The sequence below is a fragment of the Brugia malayi genome, assembly GCF_000002995.4.
Source record: "Brugia malayi strain FR3 genome assembly, contig: Bm_008, whole genome shotgun sequence".
NCBI lineage: Eukaryota > Metazoa > Nematoda > Chromadorea > Rhabditida > Onchocercidae > Brugia > Brugia malayi.
In genome coordinates, this window is record NW_025062285.1 from 22158 (window position 1) to 34717 (window position 12560).

The window sequence follows — 12560 nt, forward strand, 5'->3', positions numbered from 1 at the left end:
TTTTTAATACTTTAAATTTAATTAAAATTAGTTTTTGATGATTTGATATTATTTAATATCTTAACATTTTAATGATTTGATATTATTTAATATTTTAACATTTAATTAAGATTAAATTTGATAATAACAGGGTTTATTTTCCAGTTTATTATGCAAAAATTCTTACAAATTATAGGATTTTCATAAAAATCAATTTTAAATTTAAATTAAAAATTAGCATTAATTGTAAAAATGAATTAGATCTATGACTAATTAAAAATTTTATTATTTTCACGAGTGAAATTTTAATTCAAAACTCAATTCTTAAAGTTTATTTAATTATTTATGCTGATCAAATGACCACAATGTATGTGACCAGTACCTGTACAATGCAAACAAATTAATCAATTAAGTTCAAATTATCTAATTTTTTAAATGATTCGATTTTTTTTAATATTTCAACATTTAATCAAAATGATTCTTTGATATTGCTAGAATTTATTTTATAGTTTAATATACAAAATCCTAACAAATTATTGAATTTTCATAAAATTTGAAATAAGAATTGATTTCAATTGTAAGAATGAATCAAAACCGTGATAAATTAAAAATTTTAGTTAATTTTGCCTATCAAATATTAATTAAAACTTAATTATTAAAGTTTATTTTATTATTAATGTTTGTCAAATGACCACACCGTAAATAACTAGTACTATGGAACGCTTATAAATTAATCAGTTAAGCTCAAATTATCTATTTTTTTTTTTTTTAAACAATTGATATTTATAATATTTTAACATTTAATTAAAATAAATTTTGACAACACAGGGATTCATTTTACTTTTTAATATACAAAACTCTAATAAATCATTAAATTTTCACAGAATTTGATATTTAAATTTGAAATAAAAATTAATTTGAATTGTAAGGATGAATTAAAACCGTGATAAATTAAAAATTTAATCAATTTCGCTAGTCGAATATTGATTGAAACTTAATTTTTAAAGTTTATTTAGTTATTTATGCTGATCAAATGAGCAACCGTAGATGACCAGTACCTGTGCAATGCATACAAATTAATCAATTAAGCTCAAAATATCTAACTTTTTTTAATGAATAATATATTTTTTAACAGTTTTAACATTTAATTAAAGTAAAATTTGATATTACTAGAAATTATAGAAAAAAGTCTAATATACAAAAAAGGTTTTGATTCATTGCAAATCATAAAACTTTCATAAAATTCTATCTTAAGCTTTCAAACAAAAATTAATTTTAGCTGCAGAAATGAATTAAATCTACGACAAATTAAAAATCTTATTAATATCACTTCTCGAATATTAAAAAAGACATAGTTATTAAAGTTTATTTTCTTATTTATGTTGTCAATTGACCACACCGTAAATGACCAGTACCTATGAAATGCACACAAATTAATCAATTAAGTTCGAAATATCTAACTTTTTTTAATGAATTGCTATTTTTTAATAGTTTCAACATTTAATTAAAATCAAAATTGAGAAAACTAGAAATTATTTTCCCGTTTAATATACAAAAACTCTTGCAAATTATAAAATTTTCACCAAAATTGATTTTTAGATTTGAAATAATGCTTAAGCCTAAGCCTAAGTATACCCTAAGCCTAAGCCTAAGCATTATTTTATTATTTAAGATGTCAAATGACAACAATGTATGTGACCAGTTCCCGCACTATGCGTATGTAATAATCAATTTTTTTTTTTTATTAAATGATATTTTTTAATACTTTTAACATCCTTTGAAATTAAATTTTGATAATAGTAGGACTTCTTACCTAGTTTAGTATGCAAAACACCCGTACAAATTATGGGATTTTTATAAATGTATTATTTAAATTTGAAATATAAATTAATTTTAATCGTAAGAATGAATTAAAATCGTGAAAAATTAAAAATTTAATTAATTTTGCTAATAAAATATTGATTAAAACTTAATTTCTAAAGTTTATTTTATTATTTTTGCTTGTCAAATGACCATGGTGTGTGTGACCAGTATCCGTGCAATGCATATAAATTAATCAATTAAGTTCAAAATATCTATTTGTTTTAAGGAGTTGAAATTTTTCAATATTTTATCATTTAATTAAAATAAATCTTTGTTATTATTAGAATTTTTTTCATAGTTTAACATGCAAAATTCTAATAAATTATTGTTTTTTCATAAAATTTCCTATTTCCTTTAAGGGTTAGACGATTGTACTCTAGAGCCTATAATTCAAAAGGTGGAGAAATTGAAAATGGTGCTAAAATATTTCAGTTTTGCAACCACATACCTGAAGTTTATGACGGGGTATCAGAAATTGAGTGCGCTTTTTTGTTTTTTTCTCAAAACAATTTTTTTGAAAAACTGAGGGACTCTACCAATTATTATTAGGTTCCTTGTATAACCGTACACTTGATAGCATTCTGTCATTCTGTCCGCGTCCCGCGTTGGGTTAACTGATGAGCGTCTTCTAATCCTGCAATATTTTCATTTTCACTGATGGAAAGACCAGTAAACTTGACAATAGTATTGGTGTCAACACTATCAGCCAGCCTTTGTCTTTGCCACTTCAATTTTTCCTTCTTCCATACCTTGCAAGTTTCTGTTCAAGGATAGCTTCCTCTCTGTACAGATTCATTATTCTTTCTTCATACGCTGTTAGGTACTTTTCATCCCAATGAAACTTGTTTAACTCATCATATGCTTAATTTATGATTAATACTTCTCCTGCTATCTTTTTTGAGTTTTTATCTGTTATTTCTTCTGCATACTTAAAGAAAGAAACACCAGCGTTCTACTATGCTTGTTAATTAGTCTACTTTACTTTTAGGAAATTTAGATAGTTCAATGAACACGAATTGGAAATCTTGTAAATCATGCTCACTAGTTTCATCGTCTCTTATGGTATAGCTAGATATATAATTGACTCACTCATCGGGAAATAAAGTGCAGTTTGATATTATAATAAAGAAAATCTTTTGTAAATCCACCAGATAGCCTTGAGAAGCTTTGGCAGTGTAATATTGAGCACATTTTTCAAAGTCCTTGTCACGAGTGAGCTCCATTTCAACCACAAACTTATTACCAACAGAATCGTTGAGAGAACATCAACCATGCTTTGTTTCTCAGAAGCAAATTCAGAATTCATAATGACGCTGATGAATTCTATTTTTTGCATAGTATTAACTTCAGTATACCCTAAAACTTCGCTCAAAAATGGGTAAGAATATTCTTACTTCTTTCGTGCCAAAGATCTTTTTGAAAGTCAGGTCCAGTTTTGGTAAGGAATTTAGAAAAAGCCATAAGAAATTAACTTAATAGTAATACACTATTTTTTGCAAATATTCAACTATATTTTTTAACTTATAATTTTAAGCTTCCTTATAACATTTAAAGTGTAGATGCAAAATATAATTCATCGAAATTTCGAAAAAAGTATAGATAATTGGCTTGAGACGCATTTAACAGCCTTACATTACCATTTTATAGCTCTATAGATCTTAGAAACTCTCTTACAAAATTGCCCCCCAGTAGATGCCAATTTTCTACTGTCCTCTCTTGTACAGTATAAAAACAGCATTTCTTCTGATGCTTTGCTACCTTAATGTATAATATCAAGCTGTGTTACGACTAAAAGCTGTACAACTTGATAAACCTTGCCAATCCTTTATCATGAGATTGAAGTTGTTTATTTATTCTCAATCTGTACAGATTAAGCGTATAACAGGGATGGCTTCGTATTTTTTACCTTTTGCACTATTTACACCTCATGCCTTTATAAATCTTACCTAGATTTCAGATTTTTACCTCTACAAATCGAAACGCAGCGGCAATTTACAGGATTAGAGAGTGAACAATTTCTATATGGAATTCTTTTGCCTTTAATCTGCTGCTAATTTTGGATATCTCATAAACATAAGGGTAACGTAGAACATTGTTCTAACCACTTAGCATAACTTTGCCACTGATTAGCTACGGCGGCTCCTCTTTTTTATCTTCGAGCATTGCACTTGGCATAATGCTGTCCTTAGTAGAAATCAGACTATCATATTAAATCTTCGTGAGCGTAATTCTTTTAAAAGACACGCTATAGACTAGTTCCTTTATACTATGCCTTTCCTCTTTCTCCTGAAGTCAAAATCCATAACTTAACTTTAGAAACTTCAAAATAAGATGCGATCTAATACCAGGCAATTATTTCATTACATAAAACCTAATCTGCATTATTTCATCACTTATATCTTCAGCTTTAACGATTCTCCTTGTTGGCAGAGGCTTGAGTAACATAATCCATTATGGTGCAGAGCACAACTTCACCGCTAAGCTATTAGTTACTATATTCATAGTTTTAGCCATTTCTCTCAGTGCATTTATTAGATTGTATTTCATTGGGATTGGCAGTGAGAAAGTTATTGCAAAAATAGATGTGACTTATATGGTAATATTACTGATTTGCAACCAAGTTTCTTTGAGAATACAAGTGTTCAAGATGTCATCTCAGCTCAGCACTGTTACTGGTACCTCTGGGCTGCTGCTACTGTAATTAATAATACCAATGCTACCTACTTATTGTCATGACGTCACTTGGGAAGAAAGTGCGCAATTGTGCATGTTTTGCCCAGAATAAGCTAAGTGAGCTTGCATCACTCTTTGACGCTCCAGCTCTTGCCTCTCTTGCTGCTCTTGCAATTACCGAGCGCTGCGCCTGTTGCAGTGCCATTACCCATCCCTGCCACATGCTCCTCCATCGATGACTCTCCTGCTGCACCCTTGCCGACATCTCCTACCTCTGAAGGGCAACGCTCTACCCAGCTGAATATTGCTTGTGCAAAACGTGTACAGTCTTTTTTGCAAGCTGTGTTTATTGAATATGGAGAAAATAAGCAATTTTTTGTCTTTTTCTGAAATATCTCCAAATTATTTCAATATGGAGAAAGGAACTTTCTTTGAGGGTTGTTTGAATGATGATTGTGCAGAGGAAGGAGTGAATCAAAGGTAATATAATAACTCCAAAATCGATACTTGATACATACGGTGCAGATGTAGTGCGTTATTGGACAGCAGACTGAAGGCTTGGAGTTGATACAGTCTACTCTGAAAACATATTCAAAATTGGCAAGTGCTTGGTTACAAAACTTTTCAATGCCAGCAAGTTTGTTTCTAATTCATGGAAAGGTATCCAGATGAGATAGTGGATTAATAGATACTGTCTAAACTATATAAAGTCATAGCAACGAATAACTTATTACAATTTGAATACTGTGAAGCTTTGGGTGCAGTAGAAGGATTTTTTTGGAAAGACTTTTGTGACAATCACTTGGAATTAGCAACAAACAACAAGTGCATATGGAGATAAAGTAAGCAGAGAGGCAAACAAAGTTTGACATATGTGTTGAATACTACTTTGCGGTTATTTGCTTTGCACCTTCTCTGCCATACATTACTGAACAAATATATCACCAACTATAGCTGTAATTCTGTGCACAATCGAATTGGCCGAATAAGGAAGGAGGAGCTTATCTGTGATAAGCATTCTGAAGAAATGGAAGATATTCATGTAGATAGATATTAAACCACGTGAGGAAAATAAAAGCAAATGTAAAAGAGGATAAGTTGAATCAGTCGGCGCAGAATGATTTACAGACAGCCCGCAATGCCGAAATGATAGAATGGAGTGAAAACGCACAAGAGGACTTATAACTGATAATGGGAAGTTTATTGTTGGTAGGATTTCCTCATGTAACGACATCATGTGGTCGATTTGGGGGTATGGGTGAGCATACTCCTCATACTGTTTCAGGAGGTGAACCAGCAGCGATGGTAGTTGTTGATGTGTGCGATAGACTTCTTCCTGGTGTGGTAAATAATTCCGGTAGTATTCATTTGTTTCTGCATTAGAATGATTTTCATTACTATCCTTGCTAGCATCTGAAGTTATTGATTTCATAATTATTTGTTCTATTTTTATTTTTTCTACTAGGTTTAGTTCTTTTGATTTTATTATTTCTCTTTTCAACGTTGGAAGACTTATAGACATACCTGCCTTAAGTGAATTTTTCGGTACTGCTATTTTAGCTTTCTTCACTCTACCTTTCTCTGCTCCAATTTGATGCCTCTCTCTTTGCTGGTTTTGACACCTTCTCCTCTACCTTTTTTAGTAGCTGTATTCAAGGATGGCTTTGTCTTTCTGTAGATTCATTAGATTCCTCTTTCTTCATACGCTATTTTATCTTCTTCATTCCAACGGAACTCATCTAACCCATCGTATGCTAGCTTTTACATCTGTTTCAGTGGTATCCTCTGCATTCTTAAAAAAGAAGCGTCAATGCTCTACTATATTTATTAATTGCTCTACTTTACTCCTAGACAATTTAGGTAGTTCAATAAAAATAAATTGAAAATCTTTCAAGTAATAGCCATTGGTTTTTGTATCATGTATATTATGAGTAGATACACAATCAACCTTTTTAGAGAGTAAGTTACAATTGGAAATTACAATAAAGAAAACTTTCTTTAAATCAGTGTCTAATTGAGCAAGCCTTAACCGATTTATTTAATTGCCTTAGTAAGCCTTAGCAGCATAAAGTTGAACACGTTTCTTAAAGTCTTTGTTTATAGCGAGCTAAACTTCAATTATACACCTGGTTCCAGTGGCATCCTTGCGAAAACATCAACTATGCTTTGTTTGTCAGAGGTAATATCAGGATCGATTATAGCGCTTAAGAATTCTACCGCTTGTATAGCATTTATTTCAGTGAATCCTAAAATATCATTGAGCAAGCGAATAAGAATCTTCTTATTCTTTTCAGTGCCAAAGATTTTCTTAAATATCAGGTCAAATTTCAGATCAGGAAATTTTGATAAAGCCATGATACAATAACCTTTAAAACTTTAATATTATATATTACGATACAAAATTTATCAAAAATTTTTTAATATAGTAAAATCGGCATATATATTAAACTGTAGAATGTAGAATGAGACCATTTAATTGAGCAACCAATATATTACCCAAGTTTGAGGTAATTGAATGTTTCGGCCCAGAGTTTAGGCTACTGTGGCTTGAAGTAAAATTTTGGAACGTCCTGCATATTTGTGGGACAATAATAAATGCTTTTAGCAAGAATGAGATTTTGCTCAGGTTTTATCATTTGTATAAAATATATCATCAATCTATATTACTTACTTTGAATGCATGAAGATCGAAATTTTTCTCTACTTGCAATCTGTTTTGTTCCAGTGATAATGTAAATTTAGCAATTGAAATATTGTTGAATAATAAATTTGGGCGCAAATGTTGCTTGAAGTGAAGTAAAAATCATCGCTACAATTAAATGTGTGCTATTATCGAAAGTGATAAAAAATGGATCACAGTTTGATCTGTTCGCCGAAAAATAATCAGCTGAATGTTGAATACACAACAACTATATGATAATGATGCAGGTATGATCGACGGTTTAATTACCCAAGTTTGAGGTAATTGAATGTTTCGGCCCAGAGTTTAGGCTACTGTGGCTTGAAGTAAAATTTTGGAATGTCCTGCATATTTGTGGGACAATAATAAATGCTTTTAGCAAGAATGAGATTTTGCTCAGGTTTTATCATTTGTATAAAATATATCATCAATCTATATTACTTACTTTGAATGCATGAAGATCGAAATTTTTCTCTACTTGCAATCTGTTTTGTTCCAGTGATAATGTAAATTTAGCAATTGAAATATTGTTGAATAATAAATTTGGGCGCAAATGTTGCTTGAAGTGAAGTAAAAATCATCGCTATAATAAATGTGTGCTATTATCGATTGGATGTGATTTATGCTTCAACATATTTGTAACAGTAGTCTACGACCATACCACGTTGAAAGCACGACATCTCGTCCGATCTGTCAAGTTAAGCAACGTTGGGCCTGGTTAGTACTTGGATCGGAGACGGCCTGGGAATCCCAGGTGTTGTAGACATATTTTTGGTGTTTTTTAGCCATGCATTCACTTTCTTTTATTTATTCGTTATTTCTTTCATAATGTAGCGTTGATTTCATTGTATTGTTTTTTAATGCAAAATATGCTGTCGCTAAGATGATCCCTTATGATCTTTGGCATGTATCAAATTTATGAACTGATGAACTTGCCTGCAACTGGAGAAGTCATATGGTGTAGACAGTTCTGTTTTGTCTAGAGGTAAATAATTTTGTGCTCATCACTATGCGATTATGGAATGGTTCGACGAACAGATAAATGTCGGAATGTAGCAGTACAGTGATGGTAATCGATCGGAACAGACAGTGCTGTAGTGGGTTCATCGTAGCTAGACAGTACTGCCAGGGTGAGTATGCCAGCCAGCCAGCCATTGAGTCAGCAACGCACATTGTACTACGTGTCGCGGAGGCTTTTATCTACCAGCAAACTAATGAAAATGAAGTCGCCCATGCCAAGACGAACTGATGCTGAAATTTGCATATTTACTAATTTTAGCTTAAATTTAACATCATATAGTACGCATTATTAAGCATTATGAATTGTGGGATGATTCGCTTGATGATTGTGGGATGACTGGTCAGTTACCGAGTTGGCAGGTCAAGAAGATGATTTGGCAAGAAAATAATTCCCAAAGAAATAAATATTTCACAGCTTAGATTTCCCATATCTTTCTGTCGCGTTAGGAAACTTAATTGAAGGAATTAATTAGATAAAGTTCTGAGCAGGTAATACTTATTTGATTGCTCTTATTTGAAAAAAATACTTATTGAAAGAAAGAAACATGTTAATCACATTGATAGCGGTGAAAAGAATGAAGCGTTCTGAAGGATTTGTAATCAGAATGAGATTTTCAATTTATTTTTTTATTTCTATTCAAAAATTAATCTTGTAAGTGCCAATCTCCCGATACCTGTTCAACGAAAAAATTTCCACAAATACATCCATCATTCAGAGCATCGTAGATTTTAAATTTCGTTTCTTTCTTTTATTCTCGGTTGTTCCAAGCTTTGTGCAAATTTTCCGGATCGTTTCATCACATATATTACTTTTTGCGACCTAACGCTTTACGCTGTTGGATATGTTTGCTCTTTGCTTCCTGTAATTTAGACAAGTTCACTTCAAAATTTTTAGGACTCAAGACATGGATCTGTCGAAAGATAGGATATGATGTGCTAAATCGATGAATCCAGCTTTGTTGGAGCTTATTTTAGGCTTCTCCTCACTTTTTGTTGTTTTGGCTCGACAAGACATCTCTTGCTTGTCTGAATGATTAACTTTGAAAAAGCTGCTTTTGTTTCTTTTTCCATTCTGATGTTTTCAGTTATGTTGTAAATCTCATGTGAACGATTTGTAGAGATAAAGAATTTTATCAAAACTGGTCCACAAAGGCCTTTTTTCTTCTAAAAAATTTTTTCTTTTTTTTGTCTCTTTCGGGAAACGGATGGTAGCCAACTGACAAGAGAAATAGAATTTACTACCACAGCAGAAAGCTCACTGCCTAAGAGAACTTACGATTTCTTCCCTCCGCTCATCATTTCTATTCTCAGCGTGAACATTAAAAATCGCAATACCTATAAGGAGTAAGCAGTTGTCGCAAATTATAATTGTAAGAATGAATTAAAACAGTGAATTTATTTAATTTTGCTACTGAAATATCATTCAGAACTCAATTATTAAAGTTTATTTAATTATTTGTGCTGACCAAATGACCACAATGTATATGACCAGTACCCATGCAATGGATAAAAATTAATCAATTAAGTTCAAAATATCTTTTTTTTTTAACGATCTAATATTTTTTAACATTTTAACATCTAATTAAAATAAATTTTGACCAACCCGGGATTTATTTCACAGTTTAATATACAAACACTTTTAAAAATTATACGATTTTCTTAAAATTTGATATTTATATTTGAAATAAAAATTATTTTTAATTGTTAGAATGAATTGAAAACGTGACAAATTAAAAATTTAATCAGTTTTACTAATCAAATATTGGTTAAAACTTAATTATTAAAGTTTATTTTAATATTTATGCTGGTCAAATGACCACAATGTATGTGACCAGTACTCATGCAATGCATAAAAATTACTCAGTTAAGTTCAAAATATCTACTTTTTTTAGTGACTTGACATTTTTTTATATTTATATATATATATATATTAAAAATTAATTAAAATAAATTTTTGATATTGCTAGAATTTATTATGTAATTTAATATGCAAAACTCTAATAAATTAATGAATTTTCACAAAATTTGAATTTTAAATTTGAACTAAAAATTAATTATAATTGTGAGAATGAATTAAAACCGTCAAAAATTAAAAATTTAAATAGTTTTGCTAGTCAAATATTGATTGAAACTTAATTATTAAAGTTTATTTTAATATTTCTGCTGGTCAAATGATCACAATGCATGCGATCAGTACCTATGCAATGCACACAAATTAATCAATTAATTTCAAAATAACCATTTTTTTTTTTAATGAATTGATATTTTTCAATATTTTAACATTTATTTAAAACTAGTTTTTGATATTTACTACCATTTTTTTTGTAGATTATTATACAAAGTTCCAGTAAATTAATGAATTTTCAGAAAATTTGATATTTAAATTTGAAATAAAAATTAATTTTAGCTGCAGAAATGAATTAAATATAGGACAAATTAAAAATTTTATTAATTTCACTTGTTAAATATTTATAAAAAACTCAATTATTAATGTTTATTTCATTATTTATGCTGGTCAAATGACCACAATGTACATGACCAGTACCCATGCAATGCATAAAAATTATTCAATTAAGCTGAAAGTAAATATCTTTTTGAATGAATTACTATTTTTTAATAGTTTTGATTTCAATTAAAATAAAATTTGATGATAGTAGGACTTTTTTCCTAGTTCAATATGCAAAAACTCTTACAAATTGTGGGATTTTCATTGAAATAAAACTTAGTTTCAGTTGTAAGAAATGATTTAAAACCGTGATAAATTAAAAATTTAATTAATTTTGCTACCGAAATATTGTTCAAAACCAAATTATTAATGTCTATTTTGTTATTTATGACGTCAAATGACCACAATGTATGTGACCAATTCCCGCACTATGCATATAAAATATCAAATTAGTTTCTAATTTTCTATTTTTTTAATATGAATTGGTATTTTTTTAATATTTTTTACACTTAATTAAATTAAAATTTGATAGTCAATCTTACTTTTCTTGCTTTACATGTTTTTGCAACGTTTTGAATTGCAGAAAATTGTGGCACACCTACACCCACTACTTTGGTTGTGCAAGTTGATCTAGGTTCTATTCTACATTGCATCAACACCTGCATCAACATTAATTACGTCAATCTCTTCTCTGACCATAGTTTCACATCTTTCTATACCATCCTTTTTACCAGTACCAACTACAGCGGCAACTCTGAGCCACCCTTAAGTATCATTACATGAATTAGGGTATCCATTGTATTTCTTAATATCTTTAACTGTGATCAAATCTATAGAGTAGGAGTTTTCATCTATGACCAAAAGCTTTTCTATTCTATTCTCATGCAATAGTTTCATTGCTGAAGCGCTCCCGTATTGTAACTAGCTTCTCTTTCGTCATTACCTCGGGGACTTTTATATACTTTTTTCTGATTTTTTTAACCATCAATAAACCTTATATCTCTGTTAGTTAAAACTCTGACTAACTTGCATTGATCAACCACAGGAATACCAGAAGCTTTTTCAATAATGAAATTGCTTCTGCAACTGTTTATCAGGGAAACAACATAGTCTGAAGTAAAGGAGTAAATAGTCAATTGCTTAAATAATCAACTGACTTTTTTTGCTGCTTTCTTTTTGTACTAAATGTATGAGAGACAAACTGCTTTGGTCGGTGTGGCTCAGTCGGTAGAGCATCAGCTTGTGGTACTGAGTGCGGCTAGTTCGGCTCTGCTCACTCTCTTCAAGAAGATCGTCACTGCGTTATGATGAGTACTAAATTAGTGTGCAATTACACAGCCAGCAAAGGCTCCCTGAATAATCTGAGTGGGTGTGGCTCAGTCGGTAGAACATCAGCTTGTGGTACTGAGTGCGGCTAGTTCGGCTCTGCTCACTCTCTCCAGGAAGATCGTTCCCTGCCTTATGATGAGTACTAAATTAGTGTGCAATTACACAGCCAACAAAGGCTCCCTGAATAATTCGAGTGGGTGTGGCTCAGTTGGTAGGGCATCAGCTTGTGGCATTGAGTGCGGCTAGCTCGGCTCTGCTCGCTGCCCTCACTTAAAATCTCCTCTGCATTATTATGAGTCTTTAATCAGCCAGCAAAAACTCACTCCCCAAACCATCTAAGTGGGTATGTGCGCCTAGTTCGGTTCTGGTCGCTCTCCCAAATGAAATCTCCCTTGCAAAATGATGAGTAGTCCTAAACACAGCAAAAACTCTCTAAATCATCTGAAAATTCCAATAAACGATTGTCAGACATGTTATGCTCTACCTACTACTGTCTTCATCAGATGCACCTCAACTTCTTGACTAAATTTAACGAAGTTGGTAAGGAATATAGCATTATCGTCAATAAAC

The 12560-nt window shown here is 31.0% G+C and overlaps 1 protein-coding gene, 6 non-coding genes and 7 pseudogenes across 14 annotated transcripts; 8 read left to right on the plus strand and 6 right to left on the minus strand.

Moving 5' to 3' along the window:
* Positions 1-2199: 2199 nt before the first annotated feature.
* Positions 2200-2388, plus strand: Bm18266 (annotated as a pseudogene). Its single transcript has one exon. A coding segment is annotated over exon 1 (189 nt).
* Positions 2389-2777: 389 nt separating this feature from the next.
* Bm18267 lies at positions 2778-3074 on the minus strand (annotated as a pseudogene). The gene has a single exon. A coding segment is annotated over exon 1 (297 nt).
* Positions 3075-4108: 1034 nt separating this feature from the next.
* Positions 4109-4780, minus strand: Bm17100 (Uncharacterized protein; the record flags this gene model as incomplete). Its single annotated transcript, XM_043082733.1, has 2 exons — positions 4109-4128; positions 4567-4780. The coding sequence occupies 2 exons, from the start codon at positions 4778-4780 to the stop codon at positions 4109-4111; spliced, it is 234 nt and encodes a 77-aa protein (XP_042938667.1).
* Positions 4247-4423, plus strand: Bm18268 (annotated as a pseudogene). The gene has a single exon. A coding segment is annotated over exon 1 (177 nt).
* Positions 4781-4991: 211 nt separating the features above from the next.
* Positions 4992-5162, plus strand: Bm18269 (annotated as a pseudogene). Its single transcript has one exon. A coding segment is annotated over exon 1 (171 nt).
* A 580-nt stretch (positions 5163-5742) lies between these two features.
* Positions 5743-5824, plus strand: Bma-mir-5872. Its single transcript, XR_006228169.1, has one exon. It is a non-coding gene; the product is annotated as a pre-microRNA Bma-mir-5872 (primary transcript).
* A 201-nt stretch (positions 5825-6025) lies between these two features.
* Bm18270 lies at positions 6026-6667 on the minus strand (annotated as a pseudogene). The gene has a single exon. A coding segment is annotated over exon 1 (642 nt).
* Bm18271 lies at positions 6164-6661 on the minus strand (annotated as a pseudogene). Its single transcript has one exon. A coding segment is annotated over exon 1 (498 nt).
* Positions 6668-7454: 787 nt separating the features above from the next.
* Positions 7455-7559, plus strand: Bm15926. The gene has a single exon (XR_006228034.1). It is a non-coding gene; the product is annotated as a small nuclear RNA Bm15926 (small nuclear RNA).
* On the minus strand, positions 7502-7538 carry Bm16472. Its single transcript, XR_006228063.1, has one exon. It is a non-coding gene; the product is annotated as a small nuclear RNA Bm16472 (small nuclear RNA).
* Positions 7560-7842: 283 nt separating the features above from the next.
* Positions 7843-7961, plus strand: Bm15548. The gene has a single exon (XR_006227937.1). It is a non-coding gene; the product is annotated as a 5S ribosomal RNA (ribosomal RNA).
* Positions 7962-11324: 3363 nt separating this feature from the next.
* Positions 11325-11570, minus strand: Bm18272 (annotated as a pseudogene). Its single transcript has one exon. A coding segment is annotated over exon 1 (246 nt).
* Positions 11571-11870: 300 nt separating this feature from the next.
* Bm14585 lies at positions 11871-11943 on the plus strand. The gene has a single exon. It is a non-coding gene; the product is annotated as a tRNA-His (tRNA).
* Positions 11944-12026: 83 nt separating this feature from the next.
* Bm14658 lies at positions 12027-12099 on the plus strand. Its single transcript has one exon. It is a non-coding gene; the product is annotated as a tRNA-His (tRNA).
* Positions 12100-12560: the final 461 nt, after the last annotated feature.